This window comes from Rhizophagus irregularis, chromosome 14 (genome assembly GCF_026210795.1).
Source record: "Rhizophagus irregularis chromosome 14, complete sequence".
Lineage (NCBI taxonomy): Eukaryota > Fungi > Glomeromycota > Glomeromycetes > Glomerales > Glomeraceae > Rhizophagus > Rhizophagus irregularis.
The window spans coordinates 2,687,198-2,713,721 of record NC_089442.1 but is presented as its reverse complement, the minus strand read 5'-3'; the positions used below and the strand labels follow the sequence as shown (position 1 = coordinate 2,713,721).

The following is a 26,524-nucleotide window of genomic DNA, read 5'->3' as shown; positions in this document are numbered from 1 at the left end:
TAAAACCAAATACTAATGTGAAAAAAATAGAATTTATTCTAATTTACCATTTTTTTAATAATATTTTTCTAAAATTTAACTTTTTAAACCCTTCAATTAATATTAAATATTACAATGCGGTTAATGTACAGTAAATATATAAGATTAGCCAAATTTAGGCCAAAAATACGCAAACTAATTTTTTACATATAAAAATTTTGATAAAAAATACGCAATTTTGATGACCTAACTATGGATGGAAAATTCTTAGATTGTATGTAAATCAAAACTTTACTTTTTCTAATTTCACTATGATGGCGACGCATCTGTGTACCCTACCCCTGTATATATATTTCTGGGTCTTAACTCAAATGTGAGTTATATATGTGATGTCCGGGGTCCTGTATATACATGTCTACACTTCTACTGTATTATTAAATATTTCTAACAAAAAAATTGGCCCAATTCTCTGTTAGATTTATTTCAGTTAGATTCATTTTCTGTTAGATTTATTTCTCTATGTATATACATGTCTACTTCATGTTTGCTTTTCTACTGTATTACTAAATATTTCTAACAAAAAAATTGGCCCAATTTTCTGTTAAATTTATTTCTCTATGTATATACATGTCTACTTCATGTTTGCTTTTCTACTGTATTACTAAATATTTCTAACAAAAAAATTGGCCCAATTTTCTGTTAAATTTATTTCTCTATGTATATACATGTCTACTTCATGTTTGCAATTTTACTAGGTTTTGCTTTATCTTTCAATTTTTCGTAATACTTGGCTACATAATAACCTCTAATGTGCATTGGGCATCTTCCCATTTTCCATTAGATTTATTTCTCTATGTATATACATGTCTACTTTATGTTTGCTTTTCTACTGTATTACTAAATATTTCTAACGAAAAAATCGGCCCAATTCTCCATTAAATTTATTACTCTATGTATATGCATGTCTTGCTTATTCCTTTAACTTCAAATGATAATAACAATTTTTTAAGTTCTATCTTTAACTTGTCTATTTTTTCTCTATGCATGTAAGCCAAGTTGGTTTTCTAAGGAATTAATTTGTAAATTACACTGGTTTACTTCATATAAAAGTTTCTGGATTTTTTCCTCATTAGCCTCTATCTGGCTTGTAATAAAGAAAATTAAGCATTAAACTTAAAAAAGAGAGCAAAGAAATAACTTGATGCTGGGACTCGCATTAAATGGCATAGGATCCGTGTAGTGGGATACCACATGTGATATAATTATATCACATGTGGTATCCCACTTACCCTAGATTATAGTACCACATGTAATCTAAATATCACATATAATCTGAATACCGCATATGATCTAAATATCACATATAATCTGAATACCACATATAATCTAAATATCACATATAATCTGAATACCACATACGATCTAAATAATGTAATCTAATTACCACATATGATCTAAATGATGTGGTCTAAATACCACATGTAATCTAACATTTTATTATTTCTTATATCGCTTTTACATTCTAGCTATATCTTTAAGCCTTTCTTGATATTCGTATTTTTGTGCTAATATACTTTTTATTACCACAATATAATCTAATTACCACACACAAATAATCTAAATACCACGCTATTCTTCTTGTTTCTGAGTCATTTGTTTGCTAAATTATACAATGGAGTTCTTGACCTTCTGTAGTTGTTTGGATACCTGGTTTATATCGAGGTACTGACCTCCTGCGCCTGATTGGGTGCTGGATTCTATATTGGAGTACTTACCCTTTGCGCCTATTTGGTTGCCTTTCTAGATGCTGAAATAGTGTAAAAAAAAATATCGTGTCAGGTGGCGCAGTAAATTTGCGTTTAATTTCGGCTGACACTATGCTATAATTCCGGCTGATCTTTTTGGAGTCCGATTTAAGAATCCAGCTTGGCTACACGATGGTGCCATGATGGTGTCATGGAACTGTCATGGAACTGTTGAGGAACTGGCATGGAACTAAAGTGATTCTATTAGTTGCCAATTCTGAATTAGTTTTATGCTAGCTTGGATGCCGAATCATTATATCCAAAGATCTGGCTGAAATTGTGGAATAGTGCTGGCCGAAATTATGGAGCGAATCTCGACTGCGCCTTACTGCGCCATAGTTACGTGATACTGTTCCGGTGACAGAACACCCTCCGTCATATAACATATTGGTTAGTTTTGGCTGGCACTATGATGACCGATTTTTGGTCACCCGATTTTAGGATGATCCGCTGGGATCCACCATAGTAGCGTCATAGAAGTGGTAATGTATTAGTATAGTTCTATTAGTTCACCCCATATGCCGGTACATGTATGCCTATTTCATATCCGAAGTTGGAGATGCGATATGTATTATTGTGGCTGGCCCATCTATACCATTCCCGAGTACATATACCACATATGTCTGGATACATACCATCGTGATGAAGCCTTTATGCCACATCCGGATACATACTAGTGATAGGGTAGGCAAGTGCTAATATTTATATAATAAATTAGCACTTACCTACCCTTTTTCAGATACAACCGCTTGCCTTTTATTTACGATTTGCTCCAATTTCACGTCCCATTGGTTGGAGGTGCGATATGTATTATCATAGCCAGCCTATTTATACCATACCGAGTACATATCTAGGAAGATGGGGCTTCTTCCAATATTTTATATAATAATTCCGAAGTTACCCCCATCTAAAAGTATATACCCGATTGCCTTTCTTCTTGATGGCTGGTACAAGTATGCCAATTTCGATTGCCGGTATAGGTGGTATATATTGATTCTGACTAGGCCTTCCATACCCAAGTACATATCTAGAAAAGTGTAGCCTTCTGCCAATATTTTGCGCTCTTACCTACCCTAGCTGTCATATCATATCCGGCTACATAGGATAAGTCTTCTTCCAATATTTTATATAATGATTACAGAGAAGACTTATCCTTTTGATGTATATCCTGTTGCCCTTCTTTTTCGATTCGTTTAATAAGTTCGCTATCGTTTCTTTTTGCATCTACCGAAAAAAATAAATTAAACATTTTCGAATTTTATAAAGTAATATAAACATTTTCAAACTAACATCATGCATACCTCAACTATTTCCAACCAAACTGATCGCACCGGAACCGCCCCAGCCCTCCGCTACGACGGCGCCAGCTATTTAGCCGGTGTTCCATCACGTAATGAGATCGTAGCGGAATATGATAACGGGATGACTGCTATACTCCAACAAAGCCTATCTGACAAGCAACACATACATTTTATGCCTACTGAAGTTAGTGATGATACCTCCGAATATGTAAATGGTATCTCCTCCTATATTTTGCGTATTACTGGTACTTTGATTAATGGACAAAAAGCAGTCGTAAAAATTACAGGCATTAAGCCCTTCTTTGATGTCGAAGTACCTGAAGAGATGCCACTATCTACATTTAAGATCAGATTAGTAAATATATTATCCAATACTCTCAAAGGTACATCAAAATTTGGGATTGAGAATATTAGTGCTTTCCCACTTCAAGGATATCATACAGAGAAAAAATTATATATACGTATTATTACTTGGAATCAATTTGACCGGTATAATGCGTTAAAGGCAGTTCGTGAAGTCGGTATCCGTACAGCTTCTGATGATCTAACCCCAATATATTATTACCGCAAAGTAGCCCGTGAAAAAAGATTACCTCTTTCAAGTTGGGTAACATTAAGTAATTATTTTCACGAATACATTCAAGGGGGTACTCATCTCTTCCAAGTTTCTGTGAATAATTACAATCCAACAAGTGAGGACGATTATAATAATCCATTATTCTCTTTGGCCCTTTTACGGGACCGGACTCTAGTTCTCACATGGGACATAGAGACATATAGTTCGCTTGGACTAGGTAAATTTCCTACTGCGCAGAGCGATGAATCTAACGTGTTCATGATTTGCATGTCAGTTCATTGGAAAGATGACCCTAATCCATTAAAACAAATCTGTCTCGTAGATGTTGAAACTGCGCCAGATCCTAACTGGATCACGATTATATGTGGATCCCAAACCAATTTGCTAAAAGCTTTCGCCTTGTGTCGGGAACTATTATCCCCAGATATACAAATAGGATTTAATGATTCTCAATATGATTGGCGATTTATTGTGGAGAAAGCTAAGAAGCTGGGAGTTCTCGAAAGGATGTTCAATCAAATGTCATTAAAGCCATTGAGCCTGGAAAAAATTACAAAATGGCAATACCAATATAACAAGATAAAGGTTAATGATATGCCATTTCATTCAAAGCATCTCAATACCCCGGGATGTGTAGCTATTGATGTCCGACCTTGCTTTATGAAATTATATTCTAAGGCCGAAAAGAGCAGTTTAGCGTTCTACCTAAACGAATGTGGGCTCGAAAGTAAAATGGACATATGGCAAGCCGAGCTGGACTAAACTATCAGGCATTGGGCGGGTGAAAAATCAAGCATGGATTGACAAAATGTTACACCGTGCCTGACATATTACCTGTTCATGCTTGATATTCATCTGTCCGTGCTTGATATTTATCTGTACGTGTTTGATATTTTTATCTGTTCATGCTTGATGTTTATCTATCACGTGCTTGATATTTTTATCTGTTCATGCTTGATGTTTATCTGTACGTGCTTGATGTTTTATCTGTACGTGCTTGATATTTATCTGTACGTGCTTGATGGTTTTATCTGTACGTGCTTGATGGTTATATCTGTACGTGCTTGATAGTTTTATCTGGCCATGCTTGACATTTTTATCCGTCCGTGCTTTATGTTTTTATCCATCTGTGCTTGATATTTTTGTCCGTCTGTGCTTGATGTTTTTGTCCAACTGTGTTTGATTTAATCCAACTATGTTCGATAATTTTATCTTTGTCAAAAATTAGTTTCTTTGTCAGCATAGGGTTGATATATTGTCGGTCACATATTTTTAAGTTTAGCGTAGTTTTAAAAAAAATTTTTTTTTTTTATTGGCTTTTTTTTATAAACAAATTTTGTAGAGAATTTTTATTTTTAATATAGGCAAAGGCTTTGTTTGGTAGAATTTCTTTGGGAATTTTTAATAAGATTTTTTTTGATAAAAAATTTTGTTAGAAAATTTTTTTCATTGATAGGGACATTTCTGAGTTTTTTTTTTGATGATAATTTCAGAGAATTTTTTTTAATAAGATTTTTTTTTTGACATATACTTAATTTGTTGGAACAATTTTTTTTATTAACATGAGAGATTTTTTTTTTTTGATAGAGAATTAATTGAGAATTTTTTTTTTTTTGTAGAAAATTATTTGAAGAATTTTTTTAATAGGGAAGATTTTTTTTTGATAGATAATTTCGTTACTAGAAAATTTTTTTTAACAAGTGAGATTTTTTTTTGATAGAGAATTTCGTTAAGAGTTTTTTTTTAATAGGAGGGAGTTTTCCTTGATAAAGAATTCTTTTGGGAATTTTTTTTAATAGTATTTTTGACGGAGAATTTTATTAGAGAATTTTTTTTTTTTTTTTGATAGAAATTTCATCATACTGTAGAATTTTTTTTTTAGGTAAGATTTTTTTTTTTTTTTCGATAGATCATTTCGTTAATAATTTTTTTAACAGGAGATTTTTTTTTTTGATAGAAAATTTCGGTAAAGAATTTTTTTTTTAATAGGAAGGAAGTTTTTTTTTTATAGAAATTCTTTTGAGAACTTTTTTTAATAGGTAAGAATCTTTGAATTTTTTTTTAATAGGGAAAATGTATTTTTTGATGGAAGATTTTCGTTAGAAATTTTTCTTAATCAGGGGATATTTTTTTTGATTGAGAATTTCATTAGAGAATTGTTGGTTGAAAAGCCTTTTTATTTTTTTGATGGAGAATTTTGTTAGAAGTCTCAATAGAAAATTTTATTGAAAATAGTTTTTTTTTAATAAGGGTATCGAGAATTTTGGCTTGTAATTTTTTTTTTTTAATAAAGAATTTCATTAGAGATCTTTTTTTTATAAAAAATTGATTGAAAATTTATTGGAAAATTTTTTATTAAATTTTACAATTTTAATAAATTTTTACTCCTCTTCATCTTCCCATCACTTCTTTTAATCTTCCATCGCTCCTTTTCGTCTCCCATCACTCCTTTTCGTCTCCCATCGCTTCTTTTCATCCCCCATCACTCCTCTTCATCTCCTATCACTCCTTTTTGTCTCCCATCACTCTTTTTCGTCTCCCATCACTCCCTTTCGTCTCCTATCACTTCTCTTAATCTTCTCATCACTTCTTTTCGTCTCCCATCACTTCTTTTCGTCTCCCATCACTTCTTTTCGTCTCCCATCACTCCTTTTCGTCTCCCATCACTCCTCTTAATCTTCCCATCACTTCTTTTCGTCACTCATCACTCCTCTTAATCTTCTCATCACTTCTTTTCGTCTCCCATCACTCCTTTTTATCTCTCATCACTCCTCTTCATCACCCATCACACCTCTTTGTCTCCCATTACTTCTTTTCGTCTCCCATCACTCCTCTTCGCCTTTCATCACTTCTTTTTGTCTCCCATCACTCCTCTTAATCTTCCCATCACTTCTTTTTTTTATCTCCCATCACTCCTCTTTGTCACCCATCACTTCTTTTCGTCTTCCATCACTCCTTTTCATCTCTCATCATGTCCTATTTCTCCTTTTGGTTCCTATCACTTCTCATTACTCTTTTTTACTCCCTTTCATCTTCTATTACTTTCCATTACTCCATTGTTATTTTATTTTTTTTCCTTGATCATTGTAATTTACTTATCTTTTTTATTTATTGTTATTGTTTCTTTTATTTGTACATTTCAATAAAAATAAATAGTGTGATTTTATTCTTTAAAATCGTAAATGTGACTTAAATTTTAATATTTGTAAATAAAATTTCATTAAATAAGATTATTTTGAATAAATATGTTTGCAAAAAAATTTTTTAAAAAAATATCTTTTTAATAATAACCGATCAAAAATTAGATACATATTTGAAAAAAAAAAACCCAGGCGATGATCGCCCAGGCGACATTTAGCAATCCCAATTTTTATTTATATATATTAAAAGTATTTAAAATAGTAGATTTTCAAAAATGTTTTTATGCCAATTATGATAAAATGAAGAAACACTGCAAACAAATTTCTGCTATATACTTTTCTTAAAGTTAACATTATTAACTTTTTAATTTATGTCAGCTTATGCGGAGCTTTACTAGTATATAAAATTTGCTTAATTTACTATGCTACTTAGGATTCTATCATAGTTTTTTTTAATTTTATCTTAATCTTATTAATGTAATTTAGTATTTTTTTTAATTTTATAAAAAAAGATCTCTAATGAAATTCTTTATTAAAAAAAAAAAATTTCAAGCCAAAATTCTCAATACCCTTATTAAAAAAAAAAACTATTTTCAATAAAATTTTCTATTGAGACTTCTAACAAAATTCTCCATCAAAAAAATAAAAAAACTTTTCAACCAATAATTCTCTAATGAAATTCTTAATCAAAAAAAAATATCCCTGATTAAGAAAAATTTCTAACGAAAATCTTCCATCGAAAAATACATTTTCCCTATTAAAAAAAAAATTCTTTACCGAAATTTTCTATCAAAAAAAAAATCTCCTGTTAAAAAAATTACTAACGAAATGATCTATCAAAAAAAAAATCTCTCCTGTTAAAAAAATTATTAACGAAATGATCTATCAAAAAAAAAAAAATTCTCTAATAAAATTCTACGTCAAAAAATACTTTCACTTATTAAAAAAAATTCCCAAAAGAATTCTTTATCAAGGAAAACTCCCTCCTATTAAAAAAAAATTCTTAACGAAATTCTCTATCAAAAAAAAATCTCACTTGTTAAAAAAATTTTCTAGTAACGAAATTATCTATCAAAAAAAAAATCTTTCCTATTAAAAAAATTCTTCAAATAATTTTCTGCAAAAAAAAAAAGCAATTCTCAATTAATTCTCTATCAAAAAAAAAAAATTTCTCCTGTCACAAAAAATTGTTAAGTATATGTCAAAAAAAAAATCTTATCAAAAAAAAATTCTCCAATAAAATTTCTATCAAATAAAAATTTTTAACGAAATTATCATCAAAAAAAAAAACTCAGAAATGTTCCTATCAATGAAAAAAATTTTCTAACAAAATTTTTTATCAAAAAAATCTTATTAAAAAAATTCCCAAAGAAATTCTATCAAACTAAGCCTTTGCCTATATTAAAAATAAAATTCTCTACAAAATTTGTTTATAAAAAAAAGCCAATAAAAAAAAAAAATTTTTTTAAAACTACGCTAAACTTAAAACATGTGACCAACAATATATCAACCCTGTGCTGACAAAGAAACTAATTTTTGACAAAGATAAAATTATCGAGCATAGTTGGATTAAATCAAACACAGTTGGACAAAAACATCAAGCACAGACGGACAAAAATATCAAGCACAGATGGATAAAAACATAAAGCATGGACGGATAAAAATGTCAAGCATGGTCGGATAAAACCATCAAGCACGTACAGATAAATATCAAGCACGTACAGATAAACATCAAGCATGAACAGATAAAAATATCAAGCACATGATAGATAAACATCAAGCATGAACAGATAAAAATATCAAGCACATACAGATAAATATCAAGCACGGAACAGATGAAAATCAAGCATAAACAGGTAAAATGTCAGACATGGAGTGACATTTTGTCTAGCCATGCTTGATATTTTATCGCGCAATGTCTGATAATTTTGTCCAACTCGGCTTGCCATATGGACATGCCTTTTCACCGCATGTTTAAGTATTATGGAAGGGCTTTGAGAGAAACTAATGCTATAACGGCCGAGCAGATGCATGAAGTGGCCAAATACTGCATGATCGATGCTCTTAGCTGTCAGCGGTTAATGGTCAAGCGTAATGTAATTAATGAGTACAGGGAGGTTGCAAACATAGCATTTATTTCATTATCAGATGCGCATTATTTTGCAATAGGGATGAAAGTGAGCAATCTTTTAAGTGCTAGTGCATGGCGGGAAGGGGTTTTAACCAGTATAATTTCAGAACGAACGGAAACAGAATCATTCCCAGGTGCCTACGTCTTCCCACCAATAAAAGGACTCGAAAATAGACGTCCTGTAACTGGCTTAGACTTTGGATCATTATATCCGAGTCTTATTATGACTTACAACCTCTCACCCGATAAAATCATTTTATCTCGAAAACATGCTGAGTTTCTGAGAGATAGTGGCAAAACGCTCCATGAAATTAATTTCAAATTCAATGGTATTGATGTTCTAGCATGGTCTATAAGACATAATAACATCCCTGAAGAAAAGGGTCTCTATGCTATTGTGCTGGAATATTTGTCTGTTAAACGGGTTGAAATAAAAAAACGTCTCGCTCCTGTGAAAGAAAAAAAGAAAGTCATGGAACTGGTAATAGGTTTAATGGATAAAGATTTGTCACTATCAGAAGCTATCGAGCACGTTTTAGCAAAAGCGGAGGAGAAAAACCATGCCAGCCTTAACAAAAATCTATACCATTTTATTAATAAAGAAAAGCATGAATTCATGGCAGAATATGATTCAGTTTGTTTTGAATATTCTTGCTTAGATGCAGGACAAAATGCAATTAAGGTATACATGAACTCATTTTATGGTACAGCTGGAGATAGTAAGTCCCCTTTCTTCTTGCGTGCACTTGCTGGAGGCGTCACATCTACTGGGCGGAGAAATATCAAACTTGTTGCAGATTTCGTTAAAAGCAGGGGTTTCCAAATAAAATATGGAGACACTGATTCCTTATATCTTGTCTGTCCAGAGGAGTGTTTTCAGGAATGTGATGAGCTATATGACTATGGTAATGGGATTCCAAAAGAAGAATATTGGTCTCGAATGGTGGAAATCTCTATGGGGGAAATAGAGAAACTTCGTGATGATATCAATGACTTTCTCAAGGCAGATAACGGATCCCCTTATCTTAAAATGGCATATGAGGAAGTCTTATTCCCGGTAGTATTTACTGGAAAGAAAAAATACTATGGTATCCCACATGAAAGCAAGCCGAACTTTAATAAAAAGCCTTTCATTCGGGGGGTTGAAATTGTGAAACAAGGTCATTCTACTCTTTTCTGCAAAATAGGAAAGCATATTATGGATGAATCTATGAGGCTGGAAAATAGTCGCACTATACATCAAATCATAAAGGATGTTCTTAGGGGATCTGTAAAGGATATTTCTCGGACAGATCTTAATGATTTAATTAAAACTGCTGTCTGGAAACCAGACAAAGATAATAAGTCTGTCCAGCGCTTTATGTCACGAATGCGGGATAGATATACTCGTGAAGAAGCAGACGCCAAACGGCTCATAAAAAAGGGCCTAACACCCAAGCCTTATCTTTATGAAATCCCAGAACCAGGCGAGCGGTTTGAATTTGTTGTAGTTGAGAATGATTTATCACAGAAGGTAGGTGATAAAATGGAGTACCCAGAAGTGGCCAGACAGCTTGGTAAAAAGATCGATATTAGTTATTATCTGAATAGTGTTGTCAGCCTCTGTGCACGTTTTATAAATTATGAAGATATATACCAACCATCACCCGAAGCTGTGCTGGAAGCCTTAAAAAAGTTAAAAGATGCTAATAAAGCAAAACATAATGGAGTGAGTGGTGATGATAAAGCAGATGCTGGTGTGGCGGATGAAGACGACCTGGACGAAGAGGATGAAGACGAAATAGATGAAGATGAGGTATCGAAAATAAGAGATGCCTTAGCTCAGAAATCAGCTGAAAAATGGGTTAGAGGGTATATCAAAGAGCTACATACTGGTCCGAAAAAAAATCATGCCATTATATCCCATCTGTGGAAAGAGGCTAATACTTATGCGAAAAATTTATTTAATAGCACATATGCTGATAAAATAGTAAAATACTCGGGAAATGATGTTTATTGGTCTTCCTATCTCAATGCACTAGATAAGCAAGAGGAATCCATCCGCTTAAAGCTAACAACATTACTCGCAGAAATTTCTAAGATCGATGTTGGCTGTAGAGATAGAATGTATAAATTAGTTACTAAACCCGGTAAGCACAAACCTAAAGCCATGACCTTAGAAAAATATATATTAGCATATATTCAAGAAAATGAATGTGCATTATTAGCTGATTTGCAGAGCATATGGTACAAAATGGTTGGTCTAGAAACCACACGCTATCGGATGTTATCGAAGCTACAGGATGACAAAAAGATAACTCGTCTGAAGCGGATATAGATGATATCATTGAACTATATTGCTAAGTATTCTTAGCCAAATTTGCCAGACCTCAGCTAAGAAACTTACAATATCATTTATAGTAGCATATATTTTTTCGTACAATAATACAGGCTAACTTCAATTCCTATAATCGATCTTCTGGCCTCTGATCCCAAGAGATCATCCTCCGATCATATAGCCTGGCCTTGGATATACCCGGAGATAATCATTAGTATTTTGCATATCAAAGTTTACGATCAGCCAAAAAAATCTACATATTTTAAACTTAAGCTTTATTGATATAATGGCTGAATTACAGGAAAAAGTTTCCCAGTACATAGGCATAAAATCAAGTGAAATCCGTCTCCCAATTACAGAAGAGGATAGACAGGAATTTCGTAAAATAATAGCTGATCAGGAGAAAATGACGGATATTGTCATGGAAGACTATCGATTTTTACAACACCATGGACATAATGGTAAGGGAGGTGACCGGATTCATATTGGATGGTTATTAGGATGTACGGTGGCCGACGCAAAAAAAGTCTTAATAAATCCGCCTGAGCGCCAAGCCGAAAGAGATTTATCAGAAAAGGTATTAGCTCATATCCAAAAAAGATTTGAAGAAGTTCCACTAGCGCCAGTACTTATACGGTAGATGATTAGGTATTATTCCTGGCCTATCTTCGTAATTTTCGTGAGATAAATATCGGTCACTTTTTTTCCACGAATTCCACCATTTCCTGGCCATGAAACATATAATCGTAATAAATACTAGGGTAAGTATAGAATATATTAACATAGGCGACATCGAGGAGCTCGCAATGATAGTAGCAGTCGTCGGTAAAGATACTGCTTCTGCGCCACCTACAGAAATTATTTGGGACGAAGGATTAAGAGTGGAAGGTTGGCCAGAAGGCGCTGTGCATGATGAATCATTCATAAATGGGGATGGCGTATCTACTTCATTATCTTTCTTCGACAGCAATTCTTGAAGATGAGTGTTTTTCTCCATTAATTTTAATCGTTCTGAAGACCAAATATCTAGCTCCCGCTTGTATATGTTATCCGACGCCTCTTTCCCTTTTTCCATACATTCTATTGTATATTCTTTTGAATTAAGGTCTTCCTTCACTCGTTCCAATTCAAGCCTGAGAGAATCGATCTCTTTAGGATCAGATTGGGCTGGCTCCTCTAGAAGTCCTCCCACTGCATTCGAATCATGGAGCACCTGTTCTAGTTCCAAGTCATCCAACTTACCTTCCAATTCACGTACTTTAGTTTCAAGAGAAAGAATCTTGGTCTTGTCGGCGGACGAAGCTTTCTGGACTAAAGTCCCCTCTCTTTTCAGTGTTTTAATCTTAGATTTGAGCGATTGGATTTCGGCAGTATATTTGGCTTCAAGCTCACGTTGACTCTCAGTATGAGACTTTCGTTCAGAAATAAGTTGGGATCTAACTTACGCTTTAGTAGTGGATGCAATTAACTGGCTAGCTTTATTTTCAAACTCCTTTTCTCGCTCATTGTACTTATCTACCAGCTTTTCGCTGAGATCATTAATTTCGGCTTTAGATTTGAGAGCGGAATATAATTTTTCTTTAATCTCTTGCTCATTTGCACCACTAAGTCGTTGACCGACCCCCTAAAGGAACAATCACTTTTATTATTGATATCTTTCAAAGTATATACATTGGTCATAGCCTTTTTTTTTCGGCTTAACTGTTACTATAGTAAAAAAAATATGACTAAAAATTTCTGGATCGAATCTACCGAAAATATATCGATAGTACCAAATATACTGAATGAATCAGATGGATCGAATGAATCGAATTTATCGAATCTACCGAAAATATATTGATAATACCGAACAAAAATCGAATGAATACCGAAAATATATTGGTATTTTTTTGAAAGATTTTTTCTATCCATTTGTAAAATGATTAGGTATTTGCGCTCAGATGCAACCCGTCTATCTTCTGAAGATATTCAGGATATTATTAAAGCCAAAAATTCAATGAAACGGGCATCAGAAGCCATGGCTAATAAATACAAAATATCAACACGACGGGTATATCAAATTTGGAGAGGAGTCCATCCACAAATAGATCCTAAAGATATAAAGCCATTTTCAGAAGAACCTGATACGTATCAGCAAGCAGATCCTGTAGAATGCAATGTTGTTTTGGGGAATAAGGTGAAAAAGACCGGAGGAAAAAAAACTAAGTCTAAATCCGTTCACATCTCTGAGTCACCTGTTATTCAGACACCACTAGCTTCAATAAGTTCAAAAAGTTTAAATATAAGCAATGAGGAATTAGGAGCATTTTATGAGAAAGAAGATAAGAGAGGTGAAAAAGTCACAGAAGGAATAAATAGAATACTAGCCATGTAAAAGATGTTTTTCATTTAGTTCGATATAGCGTGATAACAACTCCTCACATAGTCCGTTAAGATTTTCTTTAGACTTAAGAGTGCTATATAGCATTTTTTCAAGCTCCTCATAACTCACTTTTTTTTAAATGTACCATCTTCGATTAAGTCCTGCGAAATTTTGTCTGGGGTCGAGGAATCATCACATTCAGGAATAGTGGTCGCACAATTCACCTCAAGCTTGTTCTTGACCTTATGCATATTAATTGGGATAAAAAATTCCTTACCATTACATTTTAGTCTTAATTCTCGCTTCGATGCAAGTAAATCATAGTTATATTTATCAAGCAATGTGTTGGGTAAAATAAGCATCGGCTTAGGATACTTGACGACTGCAAAATCGGCGTATATAGTACATCCAGGAGCGAAATTTACTGGAACATTCCTAACAATTCCAAGCGACTCTGTAGGAGTAGTAGCAATGCCTCTGAGATCATGTTTTTCTTTTGTATCAATTTCTAGCTTTGATCGTTTGGCTATATCCTCAGACATGATTGGAAAATTAGCACCAGGATCAACTGTACCTGCCGGAATCACTAGACGCTTAATTCTACATTTAACAGTGGCAACATCTGTGGCGGGATCTTTTCTCCGTACAAAATCTATCTCCATAGGAACATCAATGAATTCATCCTCTTCAGAATCGGCCAGTGTTTTAGAATTATCGTTCTGTAAGTGAAGGAGGGCCGTGATAGTACCAAACTTTTCATTAAGCACCTTCTCAATAATTTTCTCAATGATTTTTTCTAAGCGGGATTGTTCATCCTGTGGTGGGGACTTTGAACTTTGCTTTTCCTTCTTGGAAATAGGAACTGATGCGATCCCAGAAGGATCTGCTAAAGGGGGATCCCAAAGAGACCGGGTGTTTCCGCATCTTTTACCTTATGAGACTTACGAGACTTGCGAGTTTTTGATTTCTTCTTCTGTGAGGAGGTAATAGGACTATGTCCTTTCTTCACTTTTTTTTTACCTGAGATATATTAACATTAATTTCAGCATCAGCCTCAGCCTCAGACTCTGATTCAGAGGATGAACTCTCAGAGCTAGAAGAACTATCCTCAGACTCCGACGAAGAAGCATCATTTTCGGAAGAATCTAAATCCGATTGTTCGTCTACTCTAGCTGTATGGACTCGACCACTTTTGGATTTTTTCTTCTTAGACTTATTTTTTGATTTCTTTTTCTTTGTTTTAGAAGTTTTACGAGTAGGTTTACGACCACTTTTATGTAACTTTTTAACCACATTGATTTGCTTAGAAAGCTTAGCATAGTTAGCATTAGCAACACCCAATCTCCTTATTAATTCATCATTAATATAATTATCTAAGGATGTAAGATCTCTTAGTGCATCAGGTGGCATTCCCAAACGCACTGCACGTATATACATCTTTTCTAAGGCCTCATTGTTCTGGGAGTGTACTTGAACCGGTTGAGCTAGCTGGGTTCGTAGAAAGGCTATTTCAGATTTTAACTTATCAATCTCAGCCGAAGTAGATCCTTGAGAATTGGTTTTATGTGACGGTTGATGCAGAGTCATTCCGAGAATTTGCTGGGCGCTATATCTCTCAATTTCCTCTAATTTCTTAATTAATCCAGGAAGAGGAGTCTCTAGGCCGATTCGTCTTACTTCTATTTGGTTATCGGGTTTAAGACCATGAAAAAATTGTTGTTTAACCAATTCGTCTTGATTAACGGCAGGAAGCAAAGGGTATGCTAATTTAACCATTCTCTTTAAGTTAGCATAGAATCGTCCCACAGGATCATTACCTTGAATAAGCGACTGAAATTTAACTTTAGATTTTTCAGCAGTAACTGTGGGAAAGTCATGTAAAAATGTATGTATCTTCTGTCCAACAAACATTCCACGAGCTATAACATTACCACCAGCATTAGCATTTGGCGCGTTTGGGGCTAAATGTGTTGGGCGACCACCCGATATGGACCAATCTTCTTCCCAAACAGTATGTCCAGGTACTAATGGATTGGCAATCGCATTATTATCAGCTGGTACAGTATTCCTTATATGAAGCGCCCCACCTCGAAACTGATTGGCATTAATAGCACGTAATGCATTATTATTAGCCAGTCCATTGATAGCACCAATATTTGCAAGACCGGTATTATCACTAATATTTTGCAATTCCCAGTTTCTCCCCTTAATCTCAGTTTCATACCAATCTTTTGCATAATCTAGTAAACCAGACTCAAAAAGCCCGTCAATACGAATTCGGTGTTGATGACCTGCATTCGGATCGTGGTTAGGGGAAGCTTCACACCATTGTCGCAAATCTCTTATATAATCTGCTGGATCTTCACCAGCTAAACCATGAAATTTTGGAGGCGGATATCCTGCCATACCTATATGTTGTATATTAGGTGGGTTATTCTGAAGCGCCAAAATTTGTCCCTGCAAATTTAAAATATTCTGATCTTTTTGCCTAATCACTAGTTGGAAAACAAACTTTTCACGTAGTAATTCACCGATACGGGTTTGCTTTCTCGCTATAATGACTAACATCCTATTTACCTGATTTTGGGCATTAGTCTGCAACTGTCGGGTATTTTGCTGAAGACGGTTAGTATCTCGCCGATATAATAGTTGTTTAGCAAATTTTTCCCGCAATAGTTCCTGGATACGCCTATCTTTATCTCGATATGAAAACATCCAGCGCCGGGATTCTTGTCTTTCATTATTATAGGCCAGCATAGCCAAGTTCCGCTCTCCTTGAGCATTGTCCCTTTCTCTCACAGTTCTTTCAACTCGAACTCGGGATTCATCTAATAAACGTTGTAACCGTAAATTCTGATTTCTACTATCTCTTAACTGATTTCCAAGATCCCGTTCCCGATTATTTGTATCATTTAATATGTTCTGGTACTGATCACGCTCAGCCGTAATATTTTGCAAAGTAACCCGAATAGTATTTAACGAACCTCTAATACCATCTATAACATTAGCAGGATTCTGCATAGGTGTACCAGCACCTCTAATATGATTTTCTATCCGCTCTAGTCCTCTATTAATGTTTGCAATAAGATTAGTCGTTGCCATATCTAAAGCATTTATTGAGATTTTTTTATCTATGAGAATCCGGATTCTTGCTTTAAGACTCCCAACCTTATTTTCGAGTTCTATGATTCGACCATCTTGAATAGACCCAACCTCATCTTTGAATTTTTTATCCTGTTGTAAAACCCTAAGCTGTTTCGCAAGTCAGATATTTCTGATTTAAGTTTCTCTATCTCTTTTTCGTGGGCTATGATAGTATTATCTTGTAATGAGATAGTTCGATAACATTGCTCAAGCTCCTTCACGAGAGAGCGAACTTTTTTCTCATTGCTCTTATTAATAAAAATCTCATCTTGAAGCTCACTACGAAGTTCCTGATTCGTATCTAAAAGCTGTGAATATGCCAGATCAAACATGGTATTTCATCCTAATTTATAGTACCATCATAATAATCCTACCTTGAGAATGAGCCAACCACAGATTGTAATTGATCCCGATGAGGCTCGTAGTATTGAACGGAATCTGGTCCTGCGAGGGATCTATTATCGCTCTACTGGATATTTTTCTAATCCTAAATCCTTAAGAGAAGCATGTAAAAAAGAAGGTCATCGATTCCACCTTAAAGATGTGAAAGAATGGCTGGGAAGACAGGAATCTTACCAAATCTATAAATTTCCACCCAAACATATTCCTAGAGTTAGTTATGGCCGAATTTCACATCCCAACAAAGTACATCAAGCTGATATATTATTTCTTACCCATGATCATTTTAGAGGTAAGACCTATAAAGCGGTACTTAATATAATAGACTGCGCTTCCTGATATAAAGCTTCTATTCCACTCACATCGAAGAATAGTTCAGAAGTTGCTAGAGCATTCAGAAAAATTTATGATGATCCTAGTAATCCTCTTACCTATCCTAAATTACTTCAAACAGATAATGGGCGAGAATGGATGGGCGAAACCTCCAGATTATTGCAAGAGCATAATGTCACAATTCGAGTGATTGGTCCATATTCCCATCGAGGTCTTGCATTTGTGGAGCGTTTCAATCAAACACTCTCGAAGATTCTATACAAGATCCAGTATGCTATTGAATTAATATCTTCCGACCCTAAACTAATAAGAGCATGGGTTAGATTTTTACCGGTAGTTATTTATTATCTAAATAACTATCCCACACGCCTTATTCGAGAACCAGGATCAGAAAAATGGGGACTTGAACCTGTGAAAGCAATTGCTTTAGAACGAGTCGAATCTAGACTATCTACAAAATATAAGCGCCCAGTTGGAAAAGATGAAATAACGTTAAAGAAAGGTGATAATGTCCGTTACTTACTTGCCAATGCAGAATGGGAGGGTGGAATGGAGAATCAGAAACGCGCAACTGACCCTATATGGTCGCCTTCTATTCATAAAATCCGAAAAGTTATTGTTATAAAGAATGAGCCAGTATTATATTATCTCGAAGGTGATGAATTTACACCATCACGCGGGTTTGTGCAAGAAGAGCTCATGTTAATAGTTGATCCAGAAAAGGTCGGGTATCCACCCCAAAGCATATTATCTGTGCATATTGTTTATGCTTCTAATAATGAGACAAATCAGGCTGAGGAATATGCCAGAAGACGTGGTGGTCAATGTCTAGGAAGGACTGGGCGAATAAATGGTCATGGTATATATCTTTGGTCTTGTGAAAATGGTGCGCATCAGTGGGAGTATCCACTAAAATATATCATGAAAAAATTTGAATGGTGTCCACTATGCCATCATACTAGCGAAAGGAATTGCCGATACATTTTTGAGGATCTGCTAGGCAAGAAATTCCCATCACGCAGGCCGAATTTTTTGCATGGAATGCAACTTGATGGATATAACGAAGAGTTGCGACTAGGATTCGAATTTCATGGCAAGCAACACTATAGTCTTAATTCAATGTTTCATAGAAGAGGCCAGATAGATTTGGATGAACAGAGAATATGCGATTAGAAGAAGCAGGATACTTGCAAGGAGCAAGGTATATGTCTTATCGAAGTGCCTTATACTGCGGATCTTTTTCCATACATTAAGCATACACTAATCGAGAAAGGATTCTTGAGTAATTCTTCAAGTTAGGTCGGAGAGAATTATCTTCTTGGTAATTTGCAAGATTATTTTTAGAATAACATTAGTAATAGTTCGACATGAAAATAAAGAAACTTGAGCCAGTTGAAAGGTTTGTATACCATATCGATGAGATTAAAGATGCCAAAAAATATAATGGACACTTAAGTGTTCCCCAATGGCCTTTCACCCTTGGAATCTTTGGCCGTACTAATACGGGAAAAACTAATGAGGTTATTAATCTCACGCTCGGAACTAAGCCTTATCGAATGTCTAAAGGAAAGAAAAGAGGGACACGTTATATCAAGTATGATGATTTGCTACTCATCGGTCACAATCTTAATGAGAAAAAATATATGATCCTTAAATCAGTGTATCAGACAATTGCTAATAATCCAAAGCCATACCGTGAAAATATTTCATTTCGAGCTTTGAAGCCTGATAAAATTCCCAAGATAGATTCATTTTCTCCGGACAGGGCTACGTTAGCTATATTCGAAGATCTATGCGCTGATCCAAAGGAAGTGCAGAAGAAAATTATTCCTTATTTCATTGAAGGGCGTCATTACAATGTCAGTTCGATATATGTATCCCAGAGTTACTTTGATTGCCCGAAGATAATACGAAAAAATCTCTCACACATCTGCCTATTTAACGGCTCCTGCACTATGGACGAGCTTAGCAGAATCATGCGTCAATATGCTAATGACTGGCGCAGTTTAATTAAGATTATTGATAAGGCATTATGTGAGAAAGAATTCATTGTTTTCGATCTAACTGTACCTCGAGAGCATCCACATAGGATACGTATTGGCTGGGATGTACCTCTCACTAATGAGTAGAATTTTCTTAGGTACTAAGGACGAAATGTATATTTTTTCCTGGTTTCTAGATCATATTCAGATTCATCACGCCTCTTCGCCCATAATTTCCTTTCATGAGTACTAGAATATATTTCCGGTTCTATAGTCACATCACTATGCTTCATATTGGAAAGGATCTGATCAACAAGAGCGACAATTTTTCTATCTTTAACAGAAATAATATCCTCCAGATTCCGGCATCTATTCTCTAACAGGTCAATGGACTTTTCAGCTGATGCAATAGCTTTTTTCGTATCAGGAATTATACTTTTGAAGAAAGCTACCGAATCTGATAATTGGCTGACTTTCTCACCACTCTCTTCCAAAGACCTGGTCATGGCTACCTCACGAGACTTATATTGCTCTTGCAAGTCAAGAAGCTCTTCAATCTTTTTTTCCAATACCTGCTTTGATATACATAATTCCTCATTTTCTTGCCTTAACGAAGTTTCACAGTCGCTAGTAATGGGCTTCATCTTCTGACGCTCTTTTTGCTTAATATAATTTCCAACCGCCTTATTTAACAAATCTTCCACTTCGGGATGAATACTACTTGCCTGTTCTATCGATAATGGATGTTTTCGTGAAGTAAGACGTCGCCATGTATCTATTTTAATGGAACGGGGGAGCTGGTTAAGTTGCTTTGAGTAATATACGTGAAAAGTTGGTGTTAGTATACCGGTCATTGTTACCATAGGTAGCTAATAAAAAATTTTGAGAATTTTATAGATTCAGAAATTTTATAAGAAAATTTTGAGAATTTCCCCGAAGGTGCTTTGCTACGCGCCAATATCACGGATTGCGTCACATCAGATAGGGGATCTGCTAGAAAACTCCGATTGGCAAAAAATTCACGTGATTTTGGCAGGGGTGGCCCGGCTGAAATCTGCCAAGAATCCATGATCACGTCTTTCGTGATATAGATAATAAGTTTTTAACTATTTCGTTTTGCAATTGCTTATCTTCCAATTTCACAATTCTGGCCTTAAGCTCAGCATTCCTGGCTTCAATCTCAGCAAACTTCTTTCTAAGTTCGGCATTCTCGACTTCTAGCCTGGCAATGTATATTTTCAATGAATCGATCTCATCTATTTCGGATTGCATACTAGCGTAATGTAGTATTAGTATGTTAATATTCAAAAGTAAAAAATCACGTGATATCCTGACCAATGGTTAGCAAGAAAAAATCTATTATCCGGCATATATCCACACGAAAAAAAATACATATGAATGTGTAAAAATAATCGGCCACTAGGGCGCTTTATTGATATAGAAAAAAATAAAATACAATTTTACTATATATACATGACTTATTCAGAATCTACAGTTGTACTATCTTCTTTCTGTCTATCTGATTTAGGTGTAGACCCATGAGGGAGTAAGGACATATTGACTATCAAAATATTACGCAAGATTAATAAAGTCTCTATAAATTTCGCTACAACAGCTGGTTCTGACTTTTGCACAGGAATCCTTGACTCGTGTAAATGATAATATCTATCTACATTAGCTCCATCCCTGATAAGAACAGTTAGTCGTAATATAGATCCAGCAACTTGCAACCCAATTATTCCAAATTCGTCCTTTTCAGGCCTCCGACCTTTATAAACCCAATACATCCCATCGTTAGTCTCACGCCATATTTTTACTGCATCGTCTTTTATTTTTTGTTCCGTACAAAATAGACGCGAGCACTCTGTATACATAAGTTCGTATTTTTTCCCTCTATCCATCATTACAAATATAATATCAGGGCGTCTTCCTGAACGTTTTCTTCTATCTGCACTAGCGATGCTCTGTCGCTCATACCTAAAAAAATAGTGTAAATAAATTTATAATAGTTCGTCTTAAATAATATTATTTTACTTACGTGCTAATATAGGTGAATTTCCCATGTGGGAGATTTTTCAAACTAGCTCGAATTGCTGGAACTATCAAATTTGTTAGATAAGTTCCTTCATTCAATACTTCAGCTTCTTCAGGACTAAATGCCGAATTATTCCAAGAATCATTCCTAATGAAATTAATGCTTCTAAGATAAATATACTCATAATTGCAATCTAACAATAGTAAAATAACTTACAGCGTTTCCAAGATTCCATCAGTGATCTCGGCAAGCTTCTCGTTTGATTCCTTCCACCTTCCATCATGTAAAAGTGCTCGGGGTAATTTATTAGTATCACGACTAGCGAAATCTCGTACAAATTCATTACATTTCTTTCGTATAAACCCCGGAAGAGTAGTAGGCACCATGTTTTGTACCGGTTTCTAATAACAGATTAGGATTAGAATTACATTTCTTATTTATTAATTTAATGAATACCTACCATAAAATTTTCACGTAATTGTTTTGGCAACTTCTTTATTATATCCGATTCATCTGCAATAACTTGACTACCCAGCGGAACCTTCCATGTTAATTCGTCTGTAGATACTCGATTTACGGCCGAGAACAAATGTTGATAAAGAGTTGATGTGTTTTTTTTAAGTTTAGATTTCAACTTATTTATATTGCTTCTGATTTGGGCCGAACTAAGAGGTTCTTCTTCATTTACTTTTACAACCCCAATGGCTCGTAAACTAAAAATAGCTTTATATGAAATGTCAAACTAACGCAGACATAAAGTAATTAGTTTATACCCATACAAATAATATTATTTCCAGAGGCGCATGCGCTGTCAGATTGTAAACAAGATTTCGTCTTTATGAGGTTAGCTACTCCATCACGCAAACAAAAATCTTGTGCAATGCTAAAATATCAACACAAAATTAAGCATGTATATATAGCTTAAAGAACCCTCCTGCTGTCGAGGAAAATCCTGTTGGCAGGCTATAGGGAACTTAAACTATTATGCTCTCTTCCTTAGTGGCATCGCTTGTCTGCGTCTTCATCATCCAAAATTAATATTTTATAGAAAGCTGTCGTCAACTTACCTCTGAAAGAATTTCTAGAAGAGTTGTATGACGTGAAGAACCTCGAACATTTTGATTATTTGCTAGAATTACTGCCTGAGATATAATACTTCTCAACTCTTCCTTCGATACCCATGGGTCGTCTTCAATCCCTTGATAGATGACGGAGGCTCCAGTAATATGCTCCTCTTCTGCATTTACTAAGAAATTATAAATTTTAGTAGATAAATGAGTATTCATGCTGGAAAAAATAAAAGTGACGAATAACTTTATTTCTATATACTTGCCCTTTTAAATCTCCATTCATGCTCTTTCCAAGTCACATTCGTGTTGGGGGAAGAGATAGGAGAAATATGCAAGACACTTTTACGCCAAAATTTTGTGTTAGAGAATAAGGGCATGTGGAATGTGCATTGAAGATCTCAACATTTACAAAGGCGTTGGGGAATATGCATATACATACTTTTTTTCTTTATTTCACCTGCCCGACCGCTCAGTAATAAAGGCCTAGTAACATTATATAATATACTCCGGACAAAATCTAGTAGGAATAGCCTGTAGCCTGGGAGGAAATAAACTCATAAATAAATGCTATTCAGATAGATAGGGAAAAAAATTCGAAATATTCTTAAGGTTGATTTCAAATTGTTTTGTCGCACAAGCAGTCACACAGAGTTACAGATGATTTGCGGTGTATCACTTATTACATCATATATACTTTAATGAGGATCGAAAACGTGCTAATTTATGCTTTAGCGTCTTAACGACTGTCGCACATGCCAACATGCATTGTGGCTAGGCAATATATTATAATATTCGGGATCTGATGATCTGACACCGCGAGAATTATAATCCAACACGCTCACAGATTGATTTTATACTCCATGAATTAGCCTTATATTTCTCGCATTCTGTAACTCTAATGATATATTCAATGTTATCTTTATCAATACGATAATAATCAGGATTCTGTAGCCACTTTAGTTGGTTAGACCAATCCGAACCTCTAATGATTATATAGCCTCGCTGGTATAATTTTTTAAAAACAATACCATATGTTACATTAGCTAATCTCACAGATAATTGCCATTTCTTCTCAATTATCCACTCATCATCTCTTGTAGGCCATGAAGGGGCGGGATAAGTATCACGAGGAGTTATACCTAAGAGTTTCTTTCTATCAGGAGTACCATCATTCCTCACCGCCTCCCAAATTCGTTTTGCCAAAGATTCGAGTCTCTTCTTGTAATTCCTGTAAGCTCGCTGGATAACTGTTGCATAGAAATTTTCAAAGCCGTAATTATAGTATTTAGGAATCAAGAATCCCCAAGATCGCTTCATTGATCTTCCTGAAATACTTTATTAAAATAGTTATACAATATTGGAGGATCTAACCCAGAATAGACGGATCATGCATAGTGATTCTCTTCATATATATGAAGCATTTCACAATTATACTAGGCGATCATGTATGCAGATTATATAGTGCAAAAAATAAAGTATAACATATGTTTGGCTAAATGATATTAATCTTCAGTTGAATCAGTTAAACGATCGTGATTACTGTCCCATCTCTCAATCTTAATACAGTACCTTTTGGTTGATTAAGATGGTTTAAGTTATTTTGTTTTGCGTATATAGATGAAATAAATATTTCGCTTCCACTTGTTCTATCAAACTGCGGGAGGGAATCAGGTGTATTTTTTCCAGGATATAATACCCCCCTCCTGTCAGAAGATTTTTCACGTAATATTTCTGACTTTGAGCTTGTGAGAAGATGGGCTGGTCTCTTTAGGATCGCTTCTATATGTTTATTAGTCTTGAAACATGAGTTATCCCAGTGGTGTTTCATCAAGTCTTCAGGCTTAATCTCATACCCATATCTCCGCCATCCACTGAAATATGTCTTTTTTGGTTTTACATCAGTGATCTCTACTAATTTCCAACAATCGAAGCAAATAGCCATCTTGCAATTGTGAATATTAGGTCTGTGATAACCAATGGCAACTTCTCTCCCTTCATAGCCATTATAGTATGTCTTGGTTACTCCCTGCCCAGATGATCCGAAAAGGCAGAATACATGATAATAGCTTCTATGGCCTTCAGTAATCAATGCTTGCAAAGTGTCTTTTACACGAATAGCCCATTGCTGTGGAGTTTCATACGAACTAATAATAGATAAATTATCATATATTCTTTCAACCTCAACCATCTTTTCGAATTGACCAGGATAAAGGAAACCATAACGGTTCCTAATATATTCAATATCGTATCCAGGACGAAGATTGATGGGTTTAGGCACAGATTTATTATAAACCTCGTCTAAAATAATATCAATGTATTTACCAGGCCTAGGTCTATTAACAATATTTCCTGACATAATTATCAATTTATAGTGTTTTTAACGAATTCTGGTGATTCTTTAGCAACTTATACTAGATAATATCACCATTCAAATTTATACGGATTTACTGGCCCTCTCGTTCAAGAACTTCGAGGTGGATATCTTTTTTTTTTCTCACCCGCAGTCTTTAGACAAGGGGGCGGGATAAACCCAAATTCATTTTTATTCTATTACAAGCATATCGGGATTTATATAGGGTCAGATTTTATATTTACATGCGTTCTGGCCATAGGATTAACAGGGATTAGCCAGATATGATGTATAACATAATATTTGTATCACCCTGGCTCCAGACAGTTCCCGGCACTTCCTCGCAACCTTCCCGCAACTCAATCACAAGATGATCAGCCAATCAGATTTTGCGCAGTAGCTAAGCCACCGACACGAAACACATAACACACAACACTCTTTAAAAACAAAGATCTTTATTATATTTTTTCAAAGTATGAGTAGAGAAAAATACACTGATTAATAGGTGAAGAAATATGTAGTTACTGTCTATTACCCCCCACATTTGACGACTCTTGGGTATTACCAGTGGCAATGTCATAAGAAGGTGGTGGACGAAGAGATAAGAACAGTTCTTCATGCGTGGAAGTTCTTCTCTGACCGACCAACTGCTCTGTATCGGAAATATCCATTTCATCATTGGTGGTTAACGAGCTAACAGGCAGGAGTTCCGAACGTCTTTCTCTAACGGGAAGGGACTGTCTTCGACTAACAGATGGCGATTGTCTTCGGCTAATAGGTGGTGACTGACTTCGACTAATAGACGAACTTCGGCTTAACCGTCTTTCAGATGATCTCAATTCACGTTCGAGATCCCTAGTTGATGGTATGGGCGTAATATATCCACTTCCTCTACTTCGTTTTTGGTTAAAAGTGTTAATTCTGCGGATTCTATCGAATTCATCCTCAGATCTCTCCCAAAAGTGAGTACGAAATTCATCAAAATATCGTGCACCTGTTCGACTTCTGGCTTTACTTTTACCAGACATAAAATCACACATAGTCTAACCGGACATGAAGGATAGTTAGTAGAGCTAACAACAAAGTTCTCAAATATAGTGATAACTTACATTATAATCCCGGACGAGATTCGAGAATTTTTCTTTACATTGGTGACCGCTGAATGATGTCCCATTCTCTTGATTGATCTTACTTGCGATAGTACCCCAGAATCTTTCCCGATTTCTTCCAAGGTCATGGAACTCATCATTTCTGGTTCTACGTTCGTCAATAAGGGTACGAATAAGTGGATCAGTCCATTCAGCCATTTTTTTAAACAACAGATTTTTTTTTTTGAGATGGGGTGTTGAATAGGTCGTTTATATAGTCTAGAGCATTGATACGTAATATCATTTGGTACAACTGAAGATCAACTGAAGATCAACCATAGTTCAACCAGAGTTCAACCAGACTTTGCATTTTTCGTTTTTGTTCCACTATTTATAGCTCCCTTTATATATCAATCTGCGGAAAATAACATATCCAACTTGTTCCCCCACAATACCTTTTCTTCTTCGAATAAATATGAGAAAAAAGTGTGGTTGATGAGAGTTATCTTTT

At 34.9% G+C, this 26,524-nt stretch overlaps 8 protein-coding genes across 8 annotated transcripts; 2 read left to right on the top strand and 6 right to left on the bottom strand.

The window, feature by feature from the left end:
* Positions 1-11,894: 11,894 nt before the first annotated feature.
* Positions 11,895-12,930, bottom strand: OCT59_006294 (uncharacterized protein; the record flags this gene model as incomplete). Its single annotated transcript, XM_066141177.1, has 4 exons — positions 11,895-11,912; positions 12,104-12,575; positions 12,696-12,874; positions 12,922-12,930. The coding sequence occupies 4 exons, from the start codon at positions 12,928-12,930 to the stop codon at positions 11,895-11,897; spliced, it is 678 nt and encodes a 225-aa protein (XP_065997994.1).
* Positions 12,931-13,168: 238 nt separating this feature from the next.
* On the top strand, positions 13,169-13,624 carry OCT59_006293 (uncharacterized protein; the record flags this gene model as incomplete). The annotated part of the gene is made up of 1 exon (XM_066141176.1): positions 13,169-13,624. The coding sequence occupies one exon, from the start codon at positions 13,169-13,171 to the stop codon at positions 13,622-13,624; it is 456 nt and encodes a 151-aa protein (XP_065997993.1).
* A 113-nt stretch (positions 13,625-13,737) lies between these two features.
* On the bottom strand, positions 13,738-15,199 carry OCT59_006292 (uncharacterized protein; the record flags this gene model as incomplete). The annotated part of the gene is made up of 2 exons (XM_025330232.2): positions 13,738-14,536; positions 14,622-15,199. 2 exons carry the CDS (start codon positions 15,197-15,199, stop codon positions 13,738-13,740), a joined length of 1,377 nt encoding a protein of 458 aa, XP_025181781.2.
* Positions 15,200-16,202: 1,003 nt separating this feature from the next.
* Positions 16,203-16,714, bottom strand: OCT59_006291 (uncharacterized protein; the record flags this gene model as incomplete). Its single annotated transcript, XM_066141175.1, has 2 exons — positions 16,203-16,213; positions 16,300-16,714. 2 exons carry the CDS (start codon positions 16,712-16,714, stop codon positions 16,203-16,205), a joined length of 426 nt encoding a protein of 141 aa, XP_065997992.1.
* An 80-nt stretch (positions 16,715-16,794) lies between these two features.
* On the bottom strand, positions 16,795-17,088 carry OCT59_006290 (uncharacterized protein; the record flags this gene model as incomplete). The annotated part of the gene is made up of 1 exon (XM_066141174.1): positions 16,795-17,088. The coding sequence occupies one exon, from the start codon at positions 17,086-17,088 to the stop codon at positions 16,795-16,797; it is 294 nt and encodes a 97-aa protein (XP_065997991.1).
* A 714-nt stretch (positions 17,089-17,802) lies between these two features.
* Positions 17,803-18,661, top strand: OCT59_006289 (uncharacterized protein; the record flags this gene model as incomplete). Its single annotated transcript, XM_066141173.1, has 2 exons — positions 17,803-17,806; positions 17,874-18,661. 2 exons carry the CDS (start codon positions 17,803-17,805, stop codon positions 18,659-18,661), a joined length of 792 nt encoding a protein of 263 aa, XP_065997990.1.
* A 2,203-nt stretch (positions 18,662-20,864) lies between these two features.
* On the bottom strand, positions 20,865-23,149 carry OCT59_006288 (uncharacterized protein). The gene is made up of 5 exons (XM_066141172.1): positions 23,015-23,149; positions 22,573-22,914; positions 21,966-22,247; positions 21,722-21,906; positions 20,865-21,652 (listed from the first exon to the last, which is right to left on the bottom strand). The coding sequence occupies exons 2-5, from the start codon at positions 22,789-22,791 to the stop codon at positions 21,505-21,507; spliced, it is 834 nt and encodes a 277-aa protein (XP_065997989.1). The 5' UTR covers positions 22,792-22,914; positions 23,015-23,149; the 3' UTR covers positions 20,865-21,504.
* Positions 23,150-25,446: 2,297 nt separating this feature from the next.
* OCT59_006287 (uncharacterized protein) lies at positions 25,447-26,232 on the bottom strand (the record flags this gene model as incomplete). Its single annotated transcript, XM_025323030.2, has 2 exons — positions 25,447-25,968; positions 26,035-26,232. The coding sequence occupies 2 exons, from the start codon at positions 26,230-26,232 to the stop codon at positions 25,447-25,449; spliced, it is 720 nt and encodes a 239-aa protein (XP_025164694.2).
* Between the last annotated feature and the right edge of the window lie 292 nt (positions 26,233-26,524).

Bases quoted from the DNA above. Each gene is read 5' to 3' on its own strand.
- OCT59_006288 (XM_066141172.1), bottom strand. From the start codon at position 22,791: ATGAATACTCATTTATCTACTAAAATTTATAATTTCTTAGTAAATGCA. The intron at 21,907-21,965 runs GTAGGTATTCAT...ATCTGTTATTAG, and splicing joins AATTACGTGAAAATTTTATG to AAACCGGTACAAAACATGGT. The intron at 21,653-21,721 runs GTAAGTTATTTT...TAATTTCATTAG, and splicing joins GATGGAATCTTGGAAACGCT to GAATGATTCTTGGAATAATT.